The sequence below is a fragment of the Scyliorhinus torazame genome, chromosome 18 (genome assembly GCF_047496885.1).
Source record: "Scyliorhinus torazame isolate Kashiwa2021f chromosome 18, sScyTor2.1, whole genome shotgun sequence".
NCBI classification, from domain to species: domain Eukaryota; kingdom Metazoa; phylum Chordata; class Chondrichthyes; order Carcharhiniformes; family Scyliorhinidae; genus Scyliorhinus; species Scyliorhinus torazame.
The window spans coordinates 159,410,991-159,437,913 of NC_092724.1; the positions used below are offsets into that span (position 1 = coordinate 159,410,991).

At 47.2% G+C, this 26,923-nt stretch overlaps 1 protein-coding gene across 8 annotated transcripts in view; it reads left to right on the forward strand.

Moving 5' to 3' along the window:
* Positions 1-26,923, forward strand: part of cep112 (centrosomal protein 112) — an 804,780-nt gene that overhangs the window by 671,191 nt on the left and 106,666 nt on the right. For 6 of the 8 annotated variants that reach the window (XR_011936273.1, XM_072483741.1, XM_072483740.1 and 3 more), the window contains one exon: positions 22,236-22,385. The exons of the other annotated variants lie outside the window; for them this stretch is intronic. Coding sequence is in view for 5 of the 6 variants with exons in the window: in XM_072483741.1 (XP_072339842.1) it covers positions 22,236-22,385 (150 nt within the window). In the remaining variant the exon portion in view is untranslated. The remainder of the gene's footprint in view (positions 1-22,235; positions 22,386-26,923) is intronic. 8 annotated transcript variants of the gene reach the window in all.

Sequence of the window (26,923 nt, forward strand, 5' to 3'; positions counted from 1 at the left end):
GGAAATTACCCGACAATGTAGAAAATTGCTCAGTCATGTCCTGTCCACAAAAACAGGGGAAATCCAATTCTGTTAACTATTGCCCAGTCATCAGCAAGGTGTCATTGACAGTGTTACCACTTACTCAACAAAGCGCCAGGATCACTTAGCTCCAGACATCTTCCCAGCTTTGATCAAAATTTAAAAAAATTAATTTAGAGTACCCAATTATTTTTTTCCAATTAAGGGGCAATTTAGCGTGGTCAATCCACCTACCCTGCACATCTTTGGGTTGTGGGGGCGAAACCCACGCAGATACGGGGAGAATGTGCAAACTCCACACGGACAGTGACCCGGGGCTAGGATCGAACCCAGGTCCTCGGCACCGTAAGGCAGCAGTGCTAACCACTGCCACCGTGCCACCCTAGCTTTGATCAAAACCTGGACAAAAGAGCATAATTCCAGGAGGTGAGTTGTGATATCAAGACAGCATTTGACCCAAGTGTCAACATGAGGGGCCTTAACAAAATAGATTTGAATGGGAATTGGGGAAAATCTCTCCACTGGTTGGAGTCATACCTAACATAAAGTAAGTTGATTGTGTTTGTTGAAGGCCAGTCATCTCCACCAAGGACATCACTGCAAAAGCTTCTCTGTGTCTTGGGACCAATCTTTTTCAGCTGCTTTATCAATGACATTCCCTCCACCATAAGGTCAGGAGTGGGGATGCTTGTTGATGGTTGCACAGAGTCTAATGCCACCTGCAGCTTCTCAGGTACTGAAGCACCCTGTGCCTACGTGCAGAAAAATCGGGACAACATTCAGGCTTGGGCGGATAAGTGGCAAGTAACAATCACACTACAAGTGCCAGATGTCATGACACCCTGGATTAATGCGCGGTCAATTCCAGCCCCACGTGTCCTGGAGTCACAACACAAGTGACTTAACCGATACTTCTTAGAAAAATACCCAAAGGTTTTGGCCCTCAGCTACCCAATAATTAGTCACCAGGTTTGTAAATGTAAACACAACAAGAACTATAATGAAATATGCAGAAAATATAACTTGTTAACTAATTCTTAAATTCCTACTTGAACTTGCCCCAAACCCACTATACATACACACACACGCACACAAAACAGACAAACACAGAGTGGAAGAAAGGGGCAAAAAAGAAAAAGAGTCTTTGTTTCAGATGGGTGCATCCAGTACCCTGCTCCTCTTCAAACCTTGCTTTCAGGCTGAATTGTTTTCTGCAGGTTCATTCCAGTCTCTGTAGTTTCAGAAAAACAGCACCCACAGCCTTTCTGGGCAGAGAGAGGGGGAGAAGGTCTTGCTTTTGTCTGCAGCCTGTAATGGTTTTCCTGTAGATTCACTCATTCAGGTTTTTTGCAACCAAAGGAGTACAGCCTTCCTGGAGAAACATGGAGGAAGAGAATAGGATCTTGCCTCTAAGTTGCCAGCAGTAAACTAAAACCTTCAAGTCTCTGAGAACCTTAAGGAGTCGGAATACTCGGCAATTGCAGTGTCAGATCATGCTCCGCATTGGGTGGATATGGTACTGGAGAAGGGGGTAGCGCAGAGGCCGGGGTGGAAATTAGATGTGGGACTTTTGAGGGACCAAGGGTTCTGTGACAAAATTGAAAAGGTAATTGGGTAATATGTAGGCTTCAACTGTATGGGTGAGGTGTCGAAGGCAGTTGTCTAGGAGGCTCTAAAGGTGGTGGTGAGGGGTGAAATGATTTTGTTTAAGGCCAGGGTGGACAAAAAGGAGAGGTTGGGGGGGCAGAGGGTAATAGATGAGATGTTGGAGTTTATAGGAGTTATGCAGAAGATGGGGACCCAGCGAAGTTGGAAAAGAGGAAGGAACTACAGGCGAGCTTTGACCGACCATCTACCAGGAAGGCGGTGCGCCAACAGACGAGCAAGGGGTGCAGTTTATGAACATGGAGATAAGGCTCCAGTATGTTAGCAGGTCAGCTCCGGAGGGAGGCAGCAGTACGGGAAATTGTTCAGGTGAGGAATAGGGCAGGGAAGTTGGTGGTGGCTCCGGATCTGACTAACAAGGTCTTTGAGGAATTTTATGAGAGGTTGTACAGGTCAGAGCCACATGGGAGAGACCGTGAGATGCAGGAATTTCTAGATGGGTTGGAGTACCCGAGGTCAGGGGAGGGGGACAGGGCTACATTAGAAGGAGCGATAGTGGAGCAGGAGATAAAGGATGCGATTGGGAGGATGCAGTCGGGGAAGGTGGCAGGGCCGGATGGGTTTCCGGTAGATTATTATAAAAAATTCAAGGATAAGCTGGCACCCCTGATGGTGGGGATGTTGGAAGAGGCGATAGGGAAGGGGGTGTTGCCACAAACTTTGGGGCAGGCATTGATTTCTCTGTTGCTAAAAAAAGATAAGGATCCAACGGAGTGTGGGTCGTATAGGCCCATATCACTTCTGAATGTGGACCCAAAAGTATTGGCGAAGGTACTGGCAGGTAGGCTGGAGGAGTGCCTCCCGTAGATGATAGGTGAAGATCAGACGGGGTTCATGAGAGGGAGGCAGCTCTTTTCAAACGTTAGAAGGGTATTGAACGTCGTTATGGCACCGGCGGAGGGGAAGGAAACTGAGGTGGTTGTGGCATTGGACTCTGAGAAGGCGTTTGACTGGGTAGAATGGGGGTACCTGATGGCAGTTCTGGAGCGGTTTGGGATTGGACCAAGATTTGTGAACTGGGTAAAGCTACTATATAAGGAGCTGAGGGCGAGTGTCGGCACAAACAACAGCAGCTCGAGATACTTTTCTCTCCACCGTGGGACTAAGCAGGGATGTCCTCTGTCCCCCCCCTGCTGTTTGCACCTCGCGATTGAGCCGTTGGCCATCGCATTAAGAAGTTTGGGGGTATGGACAGGAATAGTGTGGGGGGGATAGAGCAGAGGGTGTTGCTAACTTTTGGTTGGTTCAATTGGCTCTGTTTTATAACCTTTGCTCTAGAGTCGCCAGGTATCTTTATGATACCGCCATGAGGTTCAAGCTCAAGTAATGATCAATAACTCAATACACCAATTAGTAAGATTCAAATCAAAGCACATTTACTTTACACAGTAAATCGCTACTCATGCATAAACTCTACTTTCTAAGCTATTTCTATAACTAAAAGGCCTATACTTAGCTTCGGACTGGCCCACCAGGTCAGGGGAACAAATGGCCTTTCATTCGGGTTCTGAGTCTGCGGGATTCAAAAGCTGGTATGGACTGGTAGCTAGGAGCGCCTATCTCGTAGCGAGCGTTGACTTGAGACTTACATTCTTTGGAGGCAGCTGGACAGGTCACTGTCAAGGGTGGTTCGCGTTGCTGAGTGACCCTGTCAAGAAGGACGATTTGAACTTGGGGCTTTGCTTTATAGTCCCCAGGGGCTTTTCGCCTTTCAGGGCGGACCCGGTATCTGGTTTCAAGTGATTGGACTTCGTTCCAATCGCTTGGTTCGATTTCTCCAATGCTGGAGCGGTTCCTTGATCGTTGGGCGGTCTTGAGGTGTCCGTTAACCTCTTTTGTGTTGGTTCCTACTGGCGCCGAGGAGTCTGGCTTGGCCTTGTTTACCTTAAATGTTTCGATTGTTCCCGGGGATCGCTCATTAGTATGTAGATGGCTGCTACATTATTATGCCGATGGTTGCTGGTATCGATGCTGTTTGGGCTTTTGCAGAGTCTAATACACAGTAACTTGCGCCTGCTAGTTTCTGCCTGTGTTGGCTGAATTTCCCTTCAGCCTTTGCTGTTCTCCATTTTACGTCGGGAATTGGCCAACCCAGGTGGCTACAGGGTGTCCTTATATGCCGATGACTTGCTGTTATGCATGTCGGAACCGAGTGTGTCTCGAGGGGGAATATTGGAGCTGCTTCGAGTGTTTGGGTCTTTCTTGGGGTACAAACTAAATCTAGACAAGAGTGAGTATTTTGTGGTGTCTCGGCCGGGGGTGGGGGCAGGGGTGGGGGGGCTGCCATTCCGTAGGGCAGGGACTCACTTTAGGTACCTGGGGGTGCAGGTTGCCCGGGAGTGGGGTGACTCCGCAGGTACAACATTTCTAGTTTGGTGGGGAGAGTGAAAGCTGATCTGGCAAGGTGGGATGGTCTCCCTCTGTCACTGGTGAGTCGGGTACAGGCGGTTAAAATGAAAGTGTTGCCGCAATTTCTGTCTTTTTTTTCAATGCCTGCCGATTTTCCTGCCAAAGGCTTTTTTCAGAAAGATTGAGGGATGGAGTACTTTGTTCATATGGGGAGGGAAGGTGGCCAGAGTGAGAAAGGTGCTGTTGCAGAGGGGAAGGCAGGCAGGCGGTTTGGGTCTTCCGAACCTGATGTATTATTACTGGGCGGCGAATGTGGAGAAGGTGCGGAGCTGGGTCAGAGGGGTAGATTCCCAGTGAGTCAGAATGGAGGAGAGTTTTGTGCAGGGGGTCGGGATTGAAAGCACTAGCAACGGCACTGCTCCCAATAGCCCCGGGGAAATACTCAGCGAGTCCGGTAATAATAGCTTCATTGAGAATTTGGAGGCAGTTTCGCCAACACTTCGGGTTGAGGGCAGGGTCAAGGGAAATGCCGATTCGGGGGAACCACAGATTTGAGCCAGGGAAGTGAGATGGAAATTTTCGGAAATGGGTGGAGAAGGGGATTAAGACACTAAAAGATTTGTTTCTTAGGGGTTGGATTGAAGGAGCTGGAAGCGAGGTATGGGCTGGAGCAGGGGAAATGTTTAGATACATGCAGGTTCGGGATTTTGCCAGAAAGGAGATACAGAGCTTCCCGGTGGAGCCGGCCTCCACATTGCTGGAGGAGGTGCTGACGACAGGGGGACTGGAGAAGGGGGTAGTGTCAGCGGTTTACGGAGCTATTTTGGAAGAGAAGGCACCACTGGAAGGGATCAAAGCAAAGCGGGAGGAAGAGTTGGTATAGGGTATGGAGAAGGGGTTCTGGTGTGAGGTGCTCCGGAGAGTTAATGCCTCCACCTTGTGCGCGAGGTTGGGGCTGATACAGCTGAAGGTGGTATACAGAGCACACCTCATGAGGGCGAGGATGTGCCGATTTTTTGAAGGAGTAGAAGATTGTGTGTGAACGTTGCGGGGGAGGGCCCACTAATCACGTTCATATGTTTTGGTCCTGTCCAAAGCTAGAGGATTACTGGAAGGAGGTTTTTAGGGTAATTTCTAAAGTGGTGCACGTGAAACTGAAGCCAGGCCCCCGGGAGGCCATATTCGGGGTGTCGGACCAGCCAGGGTTGGAAGCAGAGGCAGATGTTGTAGCCTTTAGGTTGGAGAGCAACCTCTACACCCTGTGCCCTGGCGTGGCGGGGGGACCTGTTGGAATTCTTGACTCTTGAGAAGGTTAAGTTTGAACTGAGGGGAAGGATGGAGGGGTTCTACAATTCATGGGCATTATTCATTATGCACTTTCAAGAACTGGATAACATCAAACATTGGTTTGGATGTGTGGGAGGGTTGGGGGGTGGGGGGCTGTGTGTATTAATGACGACTATGGGTGATCCTAATTCCTTTTTATCATTTGTTTGTGTGAACATGCGGGCTAATATTTGGGGTTGGTGGGAGGATGGGATTGTGTTATTGATATGGGGATTGACATATTTGTTACTGATTATTGTTTATTGGTGGTGGGTGTAAATTTGGGAGAAAATGTGAAAAAGGAGGAGAATAAAAAATATTTTTTAAAAAGTCTCTGAGAACCATCCCACTCAGATAAGATCCAATCACCGCATGTTACTGGACCGAGTACAGCCTTTTGGGCCAATTCATTGACTCCCCAGCTAATCAATCAAACCGAGCCCCAGCCCATCTCATTCTCTGGTGCCAGCAAATCTGAACTCTCCTGTTCAAACCAGCAGGAACTATTATTCTCTCCTGTAATTTTTGAATTCTTGACTTAAAGTCGCATGTCCATTAATCATCCATGGATCAAAAATAATAACGGCAAAATAAATGAAAAATGTAACCATCTCCCTTTAGCATTCCACAGCATCACCATAGCTGAAACCTCCATCAACATCCTGGGGTCATCATTGACCAGGAACTTAATCGGACCAGCAGTTTAACTAGTATCAGAGGTCAGAGGCTGGAAAACCTTTGACAGGCAATTCACTTCCTGACTGCCCTAAGATTATCCACCATCTACTAGGCACAAGTCCACCATCCACTAGGCACAAGTCAGGAGTGTAATGGATACTCTCTACGTACCTAGTGGGTACAGCTGATATAACACTCAAGAAGCTTGACGTCATCCAGGTCAATGCAGCCCACTTGATTGGTATTCCATTCACCACTTTTAACCGCTCATTGACTACCGTTAATGCAGTGGCAGCAGTGTGTACCATCTACCAAGATGAATTACGGCAAGCCACCAAGTCTCCTTTCTAAACCTGTGGGTTCTACGCGAGGAAGCAGATGCATGGAAATATACCATGACCTGCAAGTTTCTCTCCAAGTCACACATCATCCTAATTTAGAACTAGACTGCTGTTCCTTCACTGTTGCTGGGACAAAGTCCTGCAAATCCCTTCCTGACAGTACTGTAAGGAACTGCACCATATGAACTCAGGCTGTTAAACAAGACGGTTCAATACCACCTTCTCACAGGCAATTAGGAATGGGCAACAAATGCTGGCTTAGCCAACAACCCCGACAATCCGGAAATGAAGGAATAAATCTATACGAGTTACAGGTACCGTGGGGCAGGGTGGTGGGGGGGCAGATTTGGAAAAATTAGGAATTTGGGAAGGGGACAAATATTGAACTGAAAGCAATTAGGGAGGGGGTGTGGTCCTGAAGTGTTTTAAACATATATTTCTACAAGGCAAATATATTCCTATAAGGCAAAAAAAGAGGGTCCATCCAATGAACTGTCCTGTGAATAAAAGTGAATTTGAAATTAAATGTTAGCATCTGATGGGTGGCGCAGTGGGTTAGCACTGCAGCCTCACGCGCTGAGGTCTCAGGTTCAATCCCAGCTCTGGGCGCCGAGGTCCTAGGTTCGATCCCGGCTCTGGGTCACTGTCTGTGTGGAGTTTGCACATTCTCCCCATGTTTGCATGGGTTTCGCCCCCACAACCCAAAGATGTGCAGGCCAGGTGGATTGGCCACGTTAAAATTGCCCCTTAATTGGAAAAAATGAATTGGGTACTAAATTTATATTTTAAACAAATGATAGCACATGATAAAATTAGGACTAAAGGTTAAAAAAAGGTGAATATTGCAAATGCAGAAGGGCTAAATGAAATGGGGAATAGCTGGTAACAGAAGGAAATAGGTAAGGAAGGACTTTGTTAAGATTTCCATGGGGAACCTATAAACCAAAATAATAAATTACACATTAAGAAATTACCAACTTTTAATAACTTTTACTTTAGCATGAATTAGAACCAACACAAATAAACATGAATTTATAGGCAAATGATACCCAAGAGGTAAATTTCACTTTAAATAGTTCATACAATTGGGACAGGGCAGCACTGTAGCAGTGGCTAGCACTGCTGCCTCACGATGCCGAAGACCCATGTTCAGCCCTGGCCCCGAGTCACTGTCCGTGTGGAGTTTGCACATTCTCCCCATGGCTGCATGGGTCTCACCCCCACAACCCAAAATGATGTGCCGGGTAGGTGAATTAGTCATGCTAAATTGCCTCTTAATTGGAAAAAATTCCACACATAAACATGGCACCTCATGCAATATCACAGTCTTTCCAACTAAATCAATCCAGCCCTCAGGTCTCATTCACCAGCAGGCATGTTCTGTTAACAGAGTCCAAGCCAGTTGGTGAAGTCAAATCCAGGATGCAGATCTTTACTGAGAGACTTAATTGCCTTTGTTCAGTCTCATACTTCTCCTCCCACATCCAGTGTCCCAGTTGTCCCCTATTTATATGTTATCAAAATACTTAAGTAAACAATGTCCTTCACCTGTGTATCTTAATGATATAAACAATATAATGAACTTACTATGAACAGATTCCCTTCTCTTTGAGCAATAAACTTTATAATACACTCAAATAATTTCAAACCAAATCAAAGAGATAAAGAATGATTTTCCACCTTTTGCGTAATCTATCATCAGACAAGATGCCCCTCCTCCAGGACCTCCAACGATTTCTTCAAGCAAGCATTCCTTTTTGTTAAACAGTTTGATAATTGGTGAGTTGCCCCATGGTACCTATAGTTCCATCCCCTCATTTGCGGACCCATTTTATCTTGGAGGTCCCTTTTTTTGCTCACATTTCTTTTATGTTAGCAAGGTCAATCCTTAACCTTTTCTCAGTCACACTTTATTGAATGTACAATACCCAAAAGAGCAATTACCCAATCAGCTTTGACAAAGAGTCATCCAGACTCAAGACATCAGCTCCCTTGTCTCTCCACAGATGTCAGACCTGCTGAGATTGTCCAATATGTTCTGTTTTTTACCCAATCGAGAATGGTTATCCACATAACATCAATGGACAAACCTTTCTCACTGTTGTTGGAAAATTGTTAGAATCCATTATTAATGAAGCATTAACAAAACATTTAAAAAGTCAAAACCTAATCCATGAGAATTAGCTTGTTTTAATGAAGGGTAAATCATGTATATCTGGACTTCCAGAAGGCATTTGATAAGGTGCCGCACAAAAGGTTAATACGCAAGGTAAGATCACATGGGATTAGGAGTAATCTATTAGTTAGTTAGAAGACAGGCTAACCGACAGAAGATGGGGTAAATGGGTCTTTTTCTGGTTGGTAAGATGTAACTAGTGGGGTGCCACAGGGTTCGATCTTCGGGCCCTAACTATCTACAATATATATTAATGACTTGGATGTGAGATTAGAAGGTACGATAACCAAATTTTGTTGATGACACTAAAATAGGTGTGGTAGTAAGTTGCAATGAGGAAATACATAATTTACAAATGGATATAGATACATAGGTGAGTACGCCAAAATTTGGCAGATGGAGTTTAACGTGGCTAAGTGTGAGGTTACCTATTTTGATCGGAAAAATGGAAAGGCAACTTTTTACCTAAATGGAGAGAAACTTCAGAGTGCTTCGGTGAAGAGGGATCTGGGTGTCCTTGTGCATGAATCTCAGAAGACTAGTATGCAGGAACAGCAGGTAATAAGGAAGGCAAATGGACTTTTGGCCTTTATAGCTAAAGGGATGGAGTATAAAAATAAGGAATTGTTGCTGAAACTGTACAAGGCATTGGTGAGACCGCACCTGGAGTACTGTGTCTAGTTTTGGTCCCTTTACTTGAGGAGGTATGTAGTTCCATTGGCGGCAGTTCAACATAGAACATACAGTGCAGAAGGATGCCATTTGGCCCATCAAGTCTGCCCGACCCACTTAAGCGATCACTTCCACCCTATCCCCGTAACCCAATAACCCCTCCTAACCTTTTTGGTCATTTATCATGGCCAATCCACCTAACCTGCACGTCTTTGGACTGTGGGAGGAAACCGGAGCACCCGGAGGAAACCCACGCAGATAAGGGGAGAAAGTGCAGACTCCGCACAGACAGTGACCCAGCGGGGAATCGAGCCTGGGACCCTGGAGCTGTGAAGCCACAGTGCTATCCACTTGTGCTACCGTGCTGCCCTCAGAGGAGGTTCACTAGATTGATTCCAGAGATATGGGGTTTGTCTTGTGAAGAGAGATTGAGAACTTAGAGGCCGATACTCTCTCAAGTTTAGAAGGATGAGAGGAGATCCAATTGAAGTATATAAGATGATAAAGCTATTGACAAAGTAGACGTAGAGCCGATGCTTCCTCTTGTGGGGTAATCTAGAACAAGAGGTCATAGTTTTAGGATAAGGGGTAGCATTTAAAACAGAGATGAGGAGAAATACTTCTCTCAAAGGGTCGTGATTCTGTGGAATTCATTATCCCAGAGTGCAGTAGATGCCGGGCAGTGAGTAAATGTAAGGAGGTGATAGGCAGATTTTTAATTAGTAATAGGTTGAAGGGTTATGGAGAACGGGCAGGAAGTGGAGTTGAGGCCAAGAGGAGATCAGCCATGATCATATTGAATGGCAGAGCAGGATTGAGGGGCTGAATTTCCCACTCCTTTATAAAAAAATTAATTTAGAGTACTTAATTCATTTTTTCCAATTAAGGGGCAATTTAGCGTAGCCAATCCACCTACCTTGCACATCTTTAGTGTTGTGGGGACAAAACCCACGCAAACAGGGGGAGAATGTGCAAACTCCACACGGACAGTGACCCATAGCCGGGATCGAACCTGCGACCTTGGCGCCTGTGAGGCGGCTGTGCTAACCACTGCGCCACCGTGCTGTCCTTGAACTTCCCACTCCTGCTCCTAGTTCTTATGTTCTTATCTAAAAATTCCTTCAAAATGTTTGATAAGTAAAATATCATTACTATTGCTTCTACTCCAGCCAGTGTTTTTACAGCTAAGAGGCTTTTAACAACCCTTTTTATTTTTTCGCTTCCCAGGCCAATGGAAAATATGTTATTCTTTCCAAACAAAAATATGATCAATCCTGCTGTACTAGAATATCCATCCAGAAGAATAGCATGTGAAGCATTACTAAAAATGATTAACTTAATATCTCCTTGATCACCCAAAGCTGAGGATTTGAGTGCACGTTCCTCTGAATTTAATTCCTTTAATGTTTTATTTTCTCTCAGAACTTACTCAAGTAGCATGTTTCATCACAGTATTCAGTTCCAATATGTCCAATAACTGGCATCAGGTCAAGTCAAGTCTAAGTGCACAATTACCTGGCCCGATTTATTGGGATGTAATTGACATTTTTTATTTAAGACTGTTGATTCATGGTCAGTCCCGACTTATTCTGCTTAATGTATAACCCTCGGTAATTAATGTCTCCTGAAGCCTGACTTTCAATCTTAAACTCATGTTTTCTATCACCCATTGCTCAAATTCTACAGAATGGGGCACCACATGATGCAGGCACGGAAATAGCAGCTTTTCACTGGGCACTGGTGCCACTCGCTTTATAATATGACTTTTATAATAATAATCGCTTATTGTCACAAATAGGCTTCAATGAAGTTACTGTGAAAAGCCCCGAGTCGCCACATTCCGGCATCTGTTCGGGGAGGCTGGTACGGGGAGGCATGCCCAGCACATGCTCATCTAATCCAAAAGTAAATTTTTAGTGGTACTTCCCTGGAAGACTTTTGGATAAGTATTGGAGAGAAAATGCTGAAAAGCGTAGAGACATCTGGGGCGAAATTCTCCCGAAACGGCGCGATGTCCGCCGACTGGGGCAGCACGGTAGCATTGTGGATAGCACAAATGCTTCACAGCTCCAGGGTCCCAGGTTCGATTCCGGCTTGGGTCACTGTCTGTGCGGAGTCTGCACATCCTCGCCGTGTTTGCGTGGGTTTCCTCCGGGTGCTCCGGTTTCCTCCCACAGTCCAAAGATGTGCGGGTTAGGTGGATTGGCCATGCTAAATTGCCCATAGTGTCCAAAATTGCCCTTAGTGTTGGGTGGGGTTACTGGGTTATGGGGATAGGGTGGAGGTGTGGACCTTGGGTAGGGTGCTCTTTCCAAGAGCCGGTGCAGGCTCGATAGGCCGAATGGCCTCCTTCGGCACTGTAAATTCTAGGATTCTAGCATTCTAGGAAAACGGCGCCAATCAGACGGGCATCGCGCCGCCCCAAAGGTGCGGAATGCTCCGCATCTTTGGGGGCCGAGCCCCAACATTGAGGGGCTAGGCCGACGCCAGAGGAATTTCCGACCCGCCAGCTGGCGGAAACGGCCTTTGTTGCCCCGCCAGCTAGCGCGGAAATGACATCCCCGGGCGGCGCATGCGCGGGAGCGTCAGCGGCCGCTGACAGGTTCCCACGCATGCGCAGTGGAGGGAGTCTCTTCCGCCTCCGCCATGGTGTAGACCGTGGCAGAGGCGGAAGGGAAAGAGTGCCCCCTAGGCACAGGCCCTCCCGCGGATCGGTGGGCCCCAATCGCGGGCCAGGCCACCGTGGGGGCACCCCCCGGGGCCAGATCGCCCCGCCCACCCCCCAGGACCCCGGAGCCCGCCCACGCCACCTTGTCCCGCCGTTCAAAAGGTGGTTTAATCCACGCCGGCGGGACAAGCAATTTATCGGCGGGACTTCGGCCCATCCGGGCCGGAGAATCGAGCGGGGGCCCCGCCAACCGGCGTGGCGCGATTCCCGCCCCCGCCGAATCTCCGGTGCCGGAGACTTCGGCAACCGGCGGGGGCGGGATTCACGGCAACCGGCGGGGGCGGGATTCACGCCAGCCCCCGGCGATTCTCCGACCCGGCGGGGGGTCGGAGAATGACGCCCCCGGTGATAAAAGGCCACTGTCGGATTCGGCGAGGTTGGAGCCACCTTTTCTTTTTTTTTACAAAACATTTTATTAGGGTATTTATAGTTTTTATAATAATAATAGTAACACCAACATAAACATAGTATATAAAACATTTCCATCCCTGACACGTTCCTCACACCCCCAACAAAGAAACAATAGCCTAACCACCCTCACCTCCTCCCCTAGATTCCTGCCTCTGCTGACATTTAATTTTCCCCAAAAAAGTCGTCAAATGGCTGCCAACTCCGGACAAACCCTTTGACCCTCTTAGGGCGAACTTTATTTTCTCAAGACTGAGAAACCCAGACATGTCACTAACCCAGGTCTCTGATTTCAGGGGCTTCGAGTCCCTCCACATTAACAGTATCCGGTTCCGTGCTACAGGGAGGCAAAGGCCAAAATGTCAGCCTCTCGCGCCCTCTGGACTCCCGGCTCTTCCAACACTCCAAAGATCGGCACCTCTGGACTCGGCACCACCCTTGTTTTAAGTACCGTGGACATGACATCAGCGAAACCTTGCCAAAATCCTCTACGCTTCGGGCATGCCCAAAACATGTGGACATGATTTGCTGGCCCTCCCGTGCACCTCACACACCTGTCCTTTATCCCCAAAACTTGCTCAAATGGGCCACCGTCATGTGTGCCTGGTGGACTACCTTAAATTGTATAAGGCTGAGCCTGGCACATGATGAGGATGTGTCATCTCATGCCTAAGGCATCCGCCCACAAACCCGCCTCTATCTCTCCCCCTAGCTCACCTTCCCACTTGCCCTTTAGCTCCTCTATCTGAGTTTCCTCCGACTCTATAAGCTTTTTGTAGATATCCGATACCTTCCCCTCTCCCAGCCCCGTTCTGGAAACTACCCTGTCCTGTATCCCCTGTGGTGGCAGGAGCGGAAAGGTCGGAACCTGCCAGAGCCGCCTTTTCCAATGTGGCGACTTGATCATCGAGCGGTCACTCGACTCAGCTCTCGATGAGGCGTTGAAAATGATAGCTACAAACATTATCCCAGTAATAGATCAGAGACTTTGCTTCCTAAGAGAAAATGTGAGTACTCATGGAGCTGAGCTACAGAATACTACTAAGAGGCTTAACAAAATGGAGGAAAGAATCCTGAATGTCGAAAATGTTGCCTCTGCAGCTGAAGCTCATATTTTGCCCTTGGAAAACCAGCTATGTGGAATGTCAGAAATTCTGGGAGATTTGGAGAACCAAGGCCAGAGAACGAATATCCGGGGAGAGGGTCTGTCAGAAGGAGTGGAGGGTACGAACTTTGAGAACTGGCTGCCATGTTTTCTCAAGCTGGATGTGATGGCTGGGCATTTCAAATTAGAATATCCTGTCTTGAGGCCAAAGGACTATCAACGTCCCAGGCCTATAATCATTCACTGACACAATTTTAAAGATCAGAGCGCGCTAGAGAGGTGGAGGCGTGGTGGGGCCTGGCTCCATAAGTGGATGAGGATTTCTTTTTTCCAGAACTTCTTCGGCAGCGACAAAAAATTCAAATGCCACTCAAGGCAGCTGGAATGAATTATGCCATGCATTATCCTGCGACACTGATCATGATATCCGATGATCCCTGTAAGACTTTCAATGATCGATTAGTGCATTTTTCTTTTTCTCGGCGCTCGGCCTCTCATCAATGTCACATCAGAATTGACTTTTTTTGTACATAACACAATCCTTCACCTAATGTCATCTTGCTCTCTGATCATGCTCCTGTCTTCCTCCAATTTCTGCTTGAGGGCTCCCTCCCCAGTCTAGGTCATGGCGGTTTGATGCCTCCCTTCTTAAGGATGAATCTTTTATTATATATTTTAAGAACGAGTTTGAGTTATTTTACTCAGTCAATTCCCCTTCTGATGTCAGTCCTTCCACGTTGTAGGAGACCTGCAAGGCCGATGCGAGGGACTGATATTTCTGACACTACTAACAAGAGGCGGAGAATGTTGGAGAGTTAACGCAACTGGAGGTTTGCTTGATAGAGGTGGAGGACAGGTACAGGAAAACTCCTAGCAGGCAATTGCTTAAGGATAAAGTAGCTAGGATGGCTCTCGATTCTTTATTGACACAACAGGCTGAGAGAAGTCGAAGGTTCGTGAAACAAAAACTTTACGGGTTTGGGAATAAGCCGTTTTTGGCCTTTTTGACCAAGAAGGCAGACTTTAGAACAAAGAACAAAGAAATGTACAGTACAGGAACAGGCCCTTCGGCCCTCCAAGCCCGTGCCGACCATGCTGCCCAACTAAACTACAATCTTCTACACTTCCTGGGTCCGTATCCCTCTATTCCCATCCTATTCATGTATTTGTCAAGATGCCCCTTAAATGTCACTATCATCCCTGCTTCCACCACCTCCTCCGGTAGCGAGTTCCAGGCACCCACTACCCTCTGTGTAAAAAGAATATGGCTATTCCTGCTGTGAGAAACTCAGGGGCTGCAGGTAGGAGATTAATGGAGGAGGTCAAAAGGACATTTAGGGATTTCTGTGCTGAATCATAAAAGCCTGGTCAATCTGATGTAGTGGTACGCATGGAGCGCTTTTTTTCCCTCGAGCTCCGTGTGGTTTCAGAGGATCAGCGCTTGGCCCTTAATGCTCCTGTCTCTAAAAATGAAATGGCTATGGTCATTAGGGAACTTCAGCTGGGGAAGGCCCTGGGGCCAGACGATTTTGGGTGTGAGTTTTACAAGGACCTGTTAATAGAACCGTTGGTGGGTATGTATTGTCACTCCTTTGAGGCAGATTGAGACATTGAGGGGATTTATTGATTAATAAGGGGATCAGAGGGTCAACCCCTCGAGCTCCGTGTGGTTTCAGAGGATCAGCGCTTGGCCCTTAATGCTCCTGTCTCTAAAAATGAAATGGCTATGGTCATTAGGGAACTTCAGCTGGGGAAGGCCCTGGGGCCAGACGATTTTGGGTGTGAGTTTTACAAGGACCTGTTAATAGAACCGTTGGTGGGTATGTATTGTCACTCCTTTGAGGCAGATTGAGACATTGAGGGGATTTATTGATTAATAAGGGGATCAGAGGGTCAACTGAGAAATGCCACACCCTTGATGCATAATTCAACCCATAAACATACTTGTTTAATTTCCACAGTTTCCCTTCTATAACGCCAGTTTCTTTAGGTGGTTTCAGTTTGTCACCCTGCAAAAATGTAGGTTTTATATTGATTGATTTACATTGCCATGAACATATTACTGAAAGAGCCAAGTGCCTAAGTACCATTAGTAAGTATCTTTTCTGTGCATTTACACCTGCATAATAAGGCGAGTCGTCCATGGATTTCAGTGTACACACCAAATTCTTCCTAACTCTTTTGCCATCTTCTACAACTTACCTTCTAATATGTTGGTAGCCTCTAAAAGTTCTCAATCATAAGGGATTCTACTTCTCGTCACATTCCTAGCCTGTTCTATAGTCCTTGTTCTTGTCAAATTATGACCTCCAACTTTCCTTCCAACTCTTTCTGGACAACTACTACTGTATTATCTCTCACTCCTACAATCAATGTCCCTTTCGCAATTCTGCAATCTTCTCCTAGGGCCATGATCACATCCCGTTCCACTTTCAGAACTCACACTGCATTTTCTGGCCTTTCACATCTCATTTTGCCAATCCATGGGTCTTCCATCTTGTACATTCAGCCAATGTTAGTACTTGCTAGCGGCTTTTCCTGCTCTCCCTTTAATAGTGTCATCTCTCCATTCAGTGAGCCCTACTGGCATATAACTTACTCTTGTGCTAACTTTGGGTGGTTGTCCTTTGGGATAAATAACCTCATCCTGCGCTTCAGTAACACTTTGTTCATATTCAGTCAGCTCTTTATCTACCATAGTTTGCTTCTCATAATTGCCCAACATATGTGGATGTGAAGTTCATGATGCCTCTTCACTTTTTATTACCTGTTCAGATTCTGTAAAAATATATAGTCCATGCCTATTAGCTTTGAGGAATGTACCCTAACAGTGTGATTGCCATAGCTGCCTATAACCTTACTTGGACATTTCCACTCTTCCTGCCTTTCTCTTTGTAATATACTGATGACCTTATCTGATCCTGTAAGGCTTGCCTCTGGCCTAATTTTCTTTGAAATTTAGCCAACATGCAGGGAACTCAAGCGCTCAGAATAAAAATGAACCAATTGTAGTCCCTTCCAAAGCTGGCGGATGATCCCACATCACTGAAGCTATGTTTTGATTTCACCCATAAACAACATCGCCTGCACTGATGAACAGCTGGATGTCAAATTTGGAATTCTTCAGCCAGTTGGCAGCCTCCTCATCAGCCTGGTGTTGGGCAATGAGACGGCCACTGGAGTACAGGTTGGGGCATTTGTCGATTATAAGCATCATGGTTTGCACTTCACCAGTTTCACAGGGATGAGTCACGGTGTCCCCAGTGGAAGAGGTTGTTGCGCAGGATCCAACTCCAGTGGGAAACCTGTTCAGTTTGACCCATTGGCCGCACGGGAGGTCTAATCCTGGGATTTCTAACGGGGAATTATCAACCAAGCGCTGATTCTGGGCAGTTTGTTGGTGTTGTGCCACAGGTCTGCAGTAGAACTACCTAGCTTGTGGAGGTTGGTCCAGATTGGCTGCCTTGAGATGAGGCTTTTGCTGGGTGGTTGGGTGAGGTCTTTTACCAGTGACACATCCAGACTTTTGTGCACTTTCCAGCAATTGTGCTGTACTAGGTACACAATGGATTTGTGGTGGCGTAATGTTGTCGAGAACAGGTAGCCCACTTGTGTTTGTTAACCGGATCATTCCTGAGATGTTCCTCACGGCCCCATTCAGCTGGACATTCAGCTACCAATTTGCAGTGCACAGAGTTTTTCCAGACAGAAACACAGTGCTAAGCTACTCAATAGTAGAGAACCACAGAGGTGGTTCTTAAAGCTCTGGTGTTGGCTCACAAAGAAGTCCCTGCCAGTTAGCTGATGAGATTGTTGCGAGTCTTCAGTTTAGCTGAAACTTTCTGAAGGTGTGGCTTGAAGGTCAGTGTGTGGTCCAAAATAACACCAAGATAGGTAGGTGTAGGATGGTGTTTGATGTGTCTGCCTTTAGGCAGAGGTCAAGGTCTTGGTGATGTCTTGCATTGTTGAAGTGGTAGACACATGATACGGTTTTGGCAACACTTGGTTTGAGGCACCAGTATTGTCAGCAGTCAGAGAGTTTACTAAGGTGGTCATTAAGAGCACTGTTAATGTCATTGAAATCTCTCGCTTGGTAAGCGTAGCAGATGTCAACTGTGTAGATGAACTTGCAGTTATATGTGGTTGGCAGATCATTCGTGTGCAGGGTGAACAAGGTAGGACCAGTACTGATCCTTGAGGTAGGCCATTTCTTTTTAAATTTTCCTAATTAATGGGCAATTTAGTGTGGCTAATCCACCTACCCTGCACATTTTTGGGTTGTGCGTGTGAGACCCATGCAGACATGGGGAGAATGGTTTCCTCCCACAGTCCAAAGATGTGCAGGTTAGGTGGATTGGCCATGATAAATTGCCCTTAGTGTCCAAAATTGCCCTTGGTGTTGGGTGGGATTACTGGGTTATGGGGATAGGGTGGAGGTGTTGACCTTGGGTAGGGTGCTCTTTCCAAGAGCCGGTGCAGACTCGATGGGCCGAATGGCCTCCTTCTGCACTGTAAATTCTATGATAATCTGTGAAATGTGCAAACTCCAGATGTAGGCCATTTCTCTGCCTCTTCCATGTGCTGGCTTTGGGCCCTATTTGGGTTCTTGCGGCAGGGTCCGACTCCAGTGGGAAACCTGTTCAGTCTATTTTGAAGAGAAGCGATGTTATCAACAACCTAGGGTGGCAGGACTCTAGAAAACGTGATAGTAGGCCTTTGTGCCACACAATGTCATAGGCTGCAATGAGATCGAAGTAGATGACTCCAGTTTTCAGGCACTTTTGAAAGCTATTTTAGATGTGGGTGGTGAGGGTAAGTGTCTGGTCTTCTGTGCTGCGCTTCTTATGGAATCCAGCTTGTTCTATGGACAGTGTACCCTCCATGGTTGGTTAGATACGATGCAAGATTATCCTCTCTAGCAGCTTATAACACATGGATAGAAGAGAAATTGGTCTGAAACTGGAAGCTTCTTTAGGGTCCCTGCCAGGCTTGGGCATTGCAATGATCTGAGCTTTCTGCCAAATTTTTGGCAGTTGCTTTTCCTGGATGATTCTGGTCAGGAATACAGAGAACCATTTTGTTGCCACAGGGTCAAGTTGCTTAAGGGATTCAGTGTAGGCTTGGTCATAACCCGCAGCTTTACCAGGTTTCATAAACTAATTGATAGGGACTGTAGCTCCCAACCATTTGAAGTGAATTCTTCACAAGTACTGCCCACACCAGGGCAAATGTCAGAATTAGTTGACTTTGTTCCAACTCAGTGTCCCCTATTTTTTTATTTTTTTAAATAATCTTTATTGTCACAAGTAGGCTAACATTAACACTGCAATGAAGTTACTGTGAAAAATCCCCTAGTCGCCTGTTCGGGTGCACTGAGGGAGAATTCAGAATGTCCAATTCACCAAACAAGCATATCTTTCGGGACTTGGGGGAGTACTTAATTAAACTCTTGAGTGTCTTAACAATATAATTAACACACTGGGACAGATTCCCCTTTCTTTATACAATAAACTTTAACACACACAAATAATTTCAAACCAATTTTTAAAAATTTAAATTTAGAGTACCCAATTTCTTTTTTTCCAATTAAGGGGCAATTTAGCGAGGCCAATCCACCTACCCTGCACATCTTTGGGTTGTTGGGGTGAAACCCATGCACGCACGGGGAGAATGTGCAAACTCCACACGGACAGTGACCCAGGGCCGGGATCGAACCCGGGGCCTCAGCGCCGGAGGCAGCAGTGCTAACCACTGCGCCACCCTGCCGACCAATTTCAAACCAAATCAAAGAGAAAAAATGAGTTTCCACATTTTGTATAATCCATCATTGTATATGACTTCCCACTTCCAGGACCTCCAACAAATTCTGCAATCAAACATTCCTTTTTGCCAAACAGTCCGATAATTGCTGACTAATGATGGCTCGTTTTACCTTTTCTCTCTCACATTTATTACATGCTCACAAGACCAATCCTCAACATTTCCCCTCAATATTCTGGGGGTTACCATTGACCAGAAACTGAACTGAACATACTTGGAAATACTGTGACTACAACAGCAGGTCAGCAGCTAGAAATCCTGGGCCAAGTAACTCACTTCATGATTTGCCAAAGCCTGTTCACCATCTACAAGGTGCAGGTTAGGATACTCCCCATTTGGCTGGACGATTGCACTTCTATCAACACTCAAGAAGCTAGACACCATCCAGAACAAAGCAACCTGCTTAATTGGCAGCCTCTCCACCACCACCAACATCCACTCTCTCCACCACCAACACACAATGGCAACAGTGTGTACCATCTACAAACTGCACTGCAACAATTCACCAAGGCTCCTTCAACAGCATCTTGCACATCCACGACTCTATCACCTAGAAGGACAAGGGCAGCAGATGTGTGGGAACACCACCACTGCAAGGTCGACTCCAGGCGACATACCATCCTGACTTGGAAATATATCACCGTTCCTTCACTGTTGCTGAATCAAAATCCTGTATCTCCCTCCCTAACAGCACTGTGGGTACCTACATCACATGGACTGCAGCAGTTCAAGAAGGCAACTCACCACCACCTTCTCAAGGGCAATTAGGGATGGGCAATAAAACCCTGGCGTAGACAACAAAGCCCACATCCCGTGAAAAAAATAATCTATAAATAAATATATAATTAACATACAATAAAGATGTTCTTTCCAAGGTCCAGGATACCCTTAACAAGAAAAAGGTGCATGTCAACAAACTCTTTCTCACTTGAATCGCATCAATTCTAATCGTGTGGCATTTCAAAGTTCCTTTTCAACCTACCAATCAACCATACGCAATCTGAGCCTCTGATACAAACACACAGCTCTTTTGCATGCCTGAGTTATTAATAACACTTTTTAGGATTCAGTCCCTCATCGTTTTCTTCCCCCAAGAACATCTGGAATTTTATTGTGTAAATAGGGGCATAGAGAATAAGGCTGAAAACAAGTAACATGAAGGTTGTACAAAACATGATTGGACACAGTTAACATACGGTATGCGGTTTTAGATGCTGTATAAAAAAGGATATTAAAGCCTTACAATTTCCTCTGTAGATTCATTGGGATGATGTCAGGGATTGGAAATTACCATGATAAAGACAGACATCAGATATTGAGACTATTTTCATAAAAATGGGTGGTACGGTGGCACAGTGGTTAGCACTGCTATCTCAGCGCCAGTAACTCGGGTTCGATTCCGACCTTGGGTGACTGTGTGGAGTTTACACTTTCTCCCTGTGCCCACATAGGGTTTCCTCCGTGTGCTCCGGTTTCCTCCCACAGTCCAAAGATGTGTAGGTTAGGTGGATTGGCCATGCTAAAGTGCCTCTTCGTGTCCAAAAGATTTGGTAGGGTTATGGGCATGTGGCAGGTGCTCTTTCTAATGATCTCCTTCTGCACTGGGGATTCAACGATTCAATGATTTCTGTGAAAAGCAAGTAAGCTAAGAGGAGATTTCATTGAAGATTTATAAATTATGAAGAGTTTTGATGGTAGTATGAGAGAATATTGAATACAAATTATGGAATGGGGTGGCGCAGTGGTTAGCACTTCTGCCTCACACCGCTGAGGACTTGGGTTCGATCTCGGGTCACCGCCCGTGTGGAGTTTGCACATTCTCCCCGTGTCTCCATGGGTCACACCCCCACAACCCAACAGATGTACAGGGTAGGTGGATGGGCCACGCTAAATTGCCCCTTTATTGGGAAAAAATAATTGGGTACTCTAAATTTTCAAAAAAGAAAGCAATTTTAGGGCAGGATCTATCAACCGCTTTGCACCCGAAAAGCAGTGGGGCACGGCCAGCAGATGCTGGGCGATCCCTCTTCCAGGATCTACCCGGCTTGCCATGTCTCGCAAGATCGCATTAGATCTCACGAGACATCGCGATGTGAATCCTACCCATTGTGGGTGGGATCACTTTCTGGCAAATCTGCATATTAGAATGAAACAGCTCGTCTCACTAATATGCAATCCTGAGTTCTAACCATGGCATGGGATCTAACTCCCTCGCCTTGGAGACCTCAGGTGAGCACCGTTCAGTGCTGGTCTCCACAAACTGGGACCATACAGAACGGCACTAGGTAGAAGAAGTTTTCCTCTTCAGCTACCCTAACCTGGGATTGCTTGTTGCTAATACGGGATATACAAACAACCTTTTCTGGGATGAGGACGCTGGTGCTGTGCATGGAATTTGGGTTAAGGCCTAATTAACAAATTATTATCATTATTATTACTGTTGGGTCATGAAATAGAAAGGATAACATCACTTAAAATAGTGCGGAGAGAAACTTGGTACAAATGTGTTAAACATACATGCAACAATCTTACTGACAGTAATTTATAGCCTTTTATCCTCATGATTTCAGTTATAATTTTATTATGTGGTGAAGCTAACCAATTTCTCCTCTAAACAAAGCAATAATATGTTTATTATGGTGCTGCACGAATATCCACAGCATTTTGGGCCAGCTGAATACATGTCATACCTGTTGATCTAGAATATTAACGAACCACAGACAAATAAAAATGTAGCAACATGCTTGTTTTCATCTGCTGTGCCTCAGACAGAATTCCATGACAATTATAGATCCTGAGAAAATTTGAATCTTCTCTGCATTTGGCAGCTGATAAATACAGTTTCAAATATTTTCACAGCTATTATCGCGCTTCAAAGCATTTTCAAACCTAAGCAAATAGTCATGTTTAAGCAACTAGGATTTTGAGTTATTGTTTTCTTTACAGACTGTAGCTGAACTTCAGACTACTATTACATCCTTAAGGGAAGAGAACAGCCGACAGCAGCTGGCTGCAGAGAGACAGCACCAAGAAGCTGTGGGAAGATTTGAAGATGAGAAGAGGTTGTTGATTAGAGATAATGATAGAGGTATCAAGGTAATCAAAGGGATTTTTAACACCCTTGTGTTCCTCTTGTACTGCAAATGCTGATGGAGGTACCATCTTATCTGATTGTTGTGGTATTGGAGCGTAACAAGGTTTGTACATCCAGCCAGGCAGAAAACACTTCATAGAGCCAACTCGCTTTCTCATGAGACTCGCTCAAACATTATTTACCCCTGCCTTGTGGTTTTCAGTCCAGGATTGATGTAGGCTGTCAATGGCTTCTCCCTATTTGCTCCCACAGTCGCCAATGGTGTATTTGATCACTCCTCACCCAGGCTCGGTCAGCTCCCAGGTGTACATGCCAGTGTCACCTAACTCTACCTTACTGCCTCCTTCCTGGACTCAAAGGTTGTTCACACACTTTGAAATTAATTGGCAAAAACTGAAGATCTTTGCAATCAGAAACAAAAAACAGAGAATGATGGGAACAATCAGCCAGGTCAGTTAGTATGTGTGGAGAGCGACACAAACAGATGAGTTCGCATTCCAAATGTAGACCCTTCATGTAGGGACAAATTCTCAGATTGTCTGTCTGAAATGAAGATTTAGTTTAACCAAAATTTCCTCACAATGTCAGACATTTTACATCAAAATGACATAACAGAAACTCTGTCCATTGACTTCTAAATCTGTCTTCAATTACATGATGGAATGGGTAGAAACGTCTTTCAGGGAAAGCTGGATACAAGCAGTAATCCTAATCTCATGAATCTTATTTCTCCCCAGATCCCTGTAATTACCTTTCCATCTATTCTTTAAAGTTTATATGATCTTAGTTCCAATTACAAACTCTAATCATGCATTCTACAGTTGTACGACCCTCTGTGAAAACGAGATGATCCTGTTTACTGGTGCCGGCCCTACCCTGCCTCCCGTAAGACCACCTCGGAGAGAGCTCCGAGGGTGCCACAATCGACGTGTCACAGCTGTCATCCCCACCCTCCACCAGCTCAGAGACACACATCACGGTGGGAAACGTCAGTGGTCAGGCGTCTGGGGCACAATCTGGTGAGCACTATACAGTTGCTGATGTACATCAGATGGCGGCAGGAACCCCCAGGCGAGACAGCAGTCAGAGGACTTCTGGATCCCAGGACCCAGCTGGGTCCCAGCCAGATGCTGAGCCTATGAAAGGTATTCCCAGAGTTGATGAAGAAGTTAGGGAGCGACCGGGACATTCAGAGGGAGCTGTCAGCGACACTCCTGCAAGTCCATACCCGATTGGAGGAGTCCCAAGGCTACGGGCGCAGGAGATGTCGCCAGCAATGCGTGGCGCTGAGGCCAATACTGCTAGGGTGGTGACCGCAGTCGAGAGCCTCGTTCACGATGTCTGCAGCATTAGTGGAGGTTACCAAGGTTATCACGCAGTCAGTGACGGCCATGGCTGAAGGTCTTGGCAGAATGTCCGACTGACTGGGTTCCCAGTACCAGGCTGACCTTAATGAGGTGCTGCGGACATGTCCCACTCTCAGATAGGAATTGCCAAGGCGCTGCAGAGCATGTCCCAGTCACTGAGGGGCATCACCGAGGGTGTCAACAAGAAGGTGCAGGGGCAGCCGTGGCTTGAACCAGCTGCCCCTCCATTCCGAGGTGAACCCCAAGGTCCTATAGGGATCGACCGGGAGGATGGGGTGCTAGGTGCCAACCCAGACCCATCCCCTGGAGTGGCGACCTGCTCCCCCGAGTTCCAACCCTCTGATGTGGCTGCGTTTCGCAGTCAGCACACGGACAGATGGCATGTGCAGCTGACAAGTGCATTGGGGCCCTCCGGCTCCAGAACCCCCGGAGGACGCCCGCCACGGGCATCGAAGGCCACGGGACATGGTAAGCAGCTAATTACCTCCAATATGTTCTATGTTCTACCTCTGATGTGCATCCTGGAGACACACTTAGACATAGCGGTAGAGCAAGGAAGATAAAGCATGTTGAGGATCACTCTGGGCACTGGAAGAGGGAGGGTAGGTGAACTAGACATTTTGAATTTTCCCTCTGTGTACCCGAACAGGCGCATAGTGTGGCGACTATGGGATATTCGCAGTAACTTCATTGCAGTGTTAATGTAAGCTTACTTGTGACACTAATAAAAATTATTATAGGTAGGGGATGAGGAGGGGGTAAGAGTGGTGGAGAGAGTGGGGCGGCACCATTGGGAGGGTGGAGCATTGTTGGACCAGTGGCACATTAAAATTCCTTCACACAACTGGTATGATGCCTTTGTCACTTTCGTCCACAATGCGGGCTGACCTCCGAACCCTTGGTCCATCTCTCCAGGCCTCCTTGGCCCTCCAGGCCTGCCGGACCCTCGCCGCTGCCGCCTATCCTGCCGCCTTTGGCTGGTCCTCCGGTTCATCCCTGGGTTCGTCCTCCAGCCTCTGCTGGTCGCTGCCTCCTCATCATCCCCCTTGTCATCCTCCTCCACCTCGGCCACATGTTCCTCATCCACCATCTCCAGCACTTCGCCCCGCTGCTGTGTCGGGTTGTGGGGGGCACATCAGACGACCATAGAGTGAATGACCCTCTTGGCGGCGTACTGCAGGGCACCACCGGAGCGGTCAAGGCATCGGAACCGCATTTTGAGTAATCCGATTCACCGCTCAATGACAGCCCAAGTGGCCACTTGGGCCTCGTTGTACCGGGTCTCCGCTTCGGTCTCCGACCTCCGTACTGGCGTCATTAGCCAGGTCCTCAGCGGGTACCCCTTATCCCCCAAGAACCAGCCGGCCATCCTGGGGTGGTCCTCGAAGAGGCCGGGGATGTCCGACTGTCCCAGGAAGTAATTGTCGTGCACATTCCCTGGGAAGCGGCCACACATGTGCATGATCTGCATGTGGTGGTCACACACGAGGTGTATGCTGAGGGAGTGGGACCCCTTCCTGTTAATGTAGGGCACTCCCAGCTGGTCTGGTGCGTGCAAGGTGACATACAGGCAGCCTATCAGCTCCTGGACCTGGGGCATCCCAGCGAAGATGGAGAATCTTGCTGCCCAGGCATCTTGTTAAGCTTGGTCCATGTTAAAGTTGATATAGTTTTCCACCCGGACAAACAGGGCATCCATGACCTGTTGGATACACCTGTGGACTGTGGCCTGCAAGGTGCCACAAAGGTCCCAGCCCGAGCCTTGGAATGATCCCGAGGTGTATAAGTTCAGGGCTGCGGTGACCTTGACAGCCACAGAGAGTGGGTATCCTCCTCCCCAATGTGGTGCCAAGTCCCTGAGAACATGGCACAGGTGTGGCATCATCTCCTTGTTGAGGCAGAGCCTCTTGCGCCATGCACTGTCCGTTATCTGTTCAAATACAAGCGACGCCTGTACACGCTGCGCCGTTGCGGGTCTCCCACTCTGGATCTCACCCTGACCTGATGGGCGGCCGAGTCCTCAGAGTGTGGGATGGGGTCCTGCATATGGGCCGCTGCCTCGAGCCTCTGCAGATGCTGCCACGGCCGCCGTCTCACGCATCTAGCCACCCGGCCAAGCAGCAGCACCACTAGGGCAAGTTTTGTGGGGTCCAAAATAGTGTCCATACTGTTCAATATCTGTAAGGGATTGGGAGAGGGTGTTAGACTGACAAACAAAGGTGGCGTCCATGCCGGGACCCTCCATTCCCCCATTGATCTCCCTGCAAATCCAGAACTCCCTGCCTACGGACTCCCAGCCACAACGGGCCCCCCCTCAACAGATCCCAGACCCTGTACCTCTGACACCCGCACATAATGTAACCTGGACCAGGTGCTGGTCCCCCCTTCGTTGCATTCACCCACCCTCCGGTCGTGGACATGTCCCCAGAGCTTTGTCCCATCCCCTGTTCGATGTTCGGATGTTGATGGTTGCGTGTGTGGTGTGGCCTCTCGCAGTTTTCAGGCACAGTGTCCAGGCATCGCGGTCTGATTGAGATGCTAGGCAAGAACTCCCACATGCCTCAAGGTCCTGCTAACCACGAGAATCCACTCGGGATGAGTGTAGTGCTCACTTAACCACGATTGCCTGGACACTGTGCCTTAACACTGCAGGAGGCTTGTGAGCAACCATTTTTAAGATGGAGATGAGGAGAATTTAATTTTCTCAGAGGGTCTTTGGCCTGTCGAACTCATCACAAGAGAGTGCACAGGTGAAAAGAGAGAGCAGTGAAAGCTGGGCCATTGAATATTTTTAAGGTTGAGTTAAATAGATTCTAGATTGACAAGGGAGTCAATGGATAAATGGGGTTGACATGAAAGTAGAGTTACGGTCACAGCCATAATTTTAACAAATGGCAGAATGGGCTTGCGGGTAGAATGTCCCATTCCTGCTCCTAATTCATAGGGGCTGGTTTAGCACAGGGCTAAATCGCTGGCTTTGAAAGCAGACCAAGGCAGGCCAGCAGCACGGTTCAATTCCCGCACCAGCCTCCCCGAACAGGCGCCGGAATGTGGCTACGAGGGGCTTTTCACAGTAACTTCATTTGAAGCCTACTTGTGACAATAAGCGATTTTCATATGTATGTGGGTCAGGAAAGCAAAGCCTAGGTGCAGCTAGAAGACCAGTCAATGAC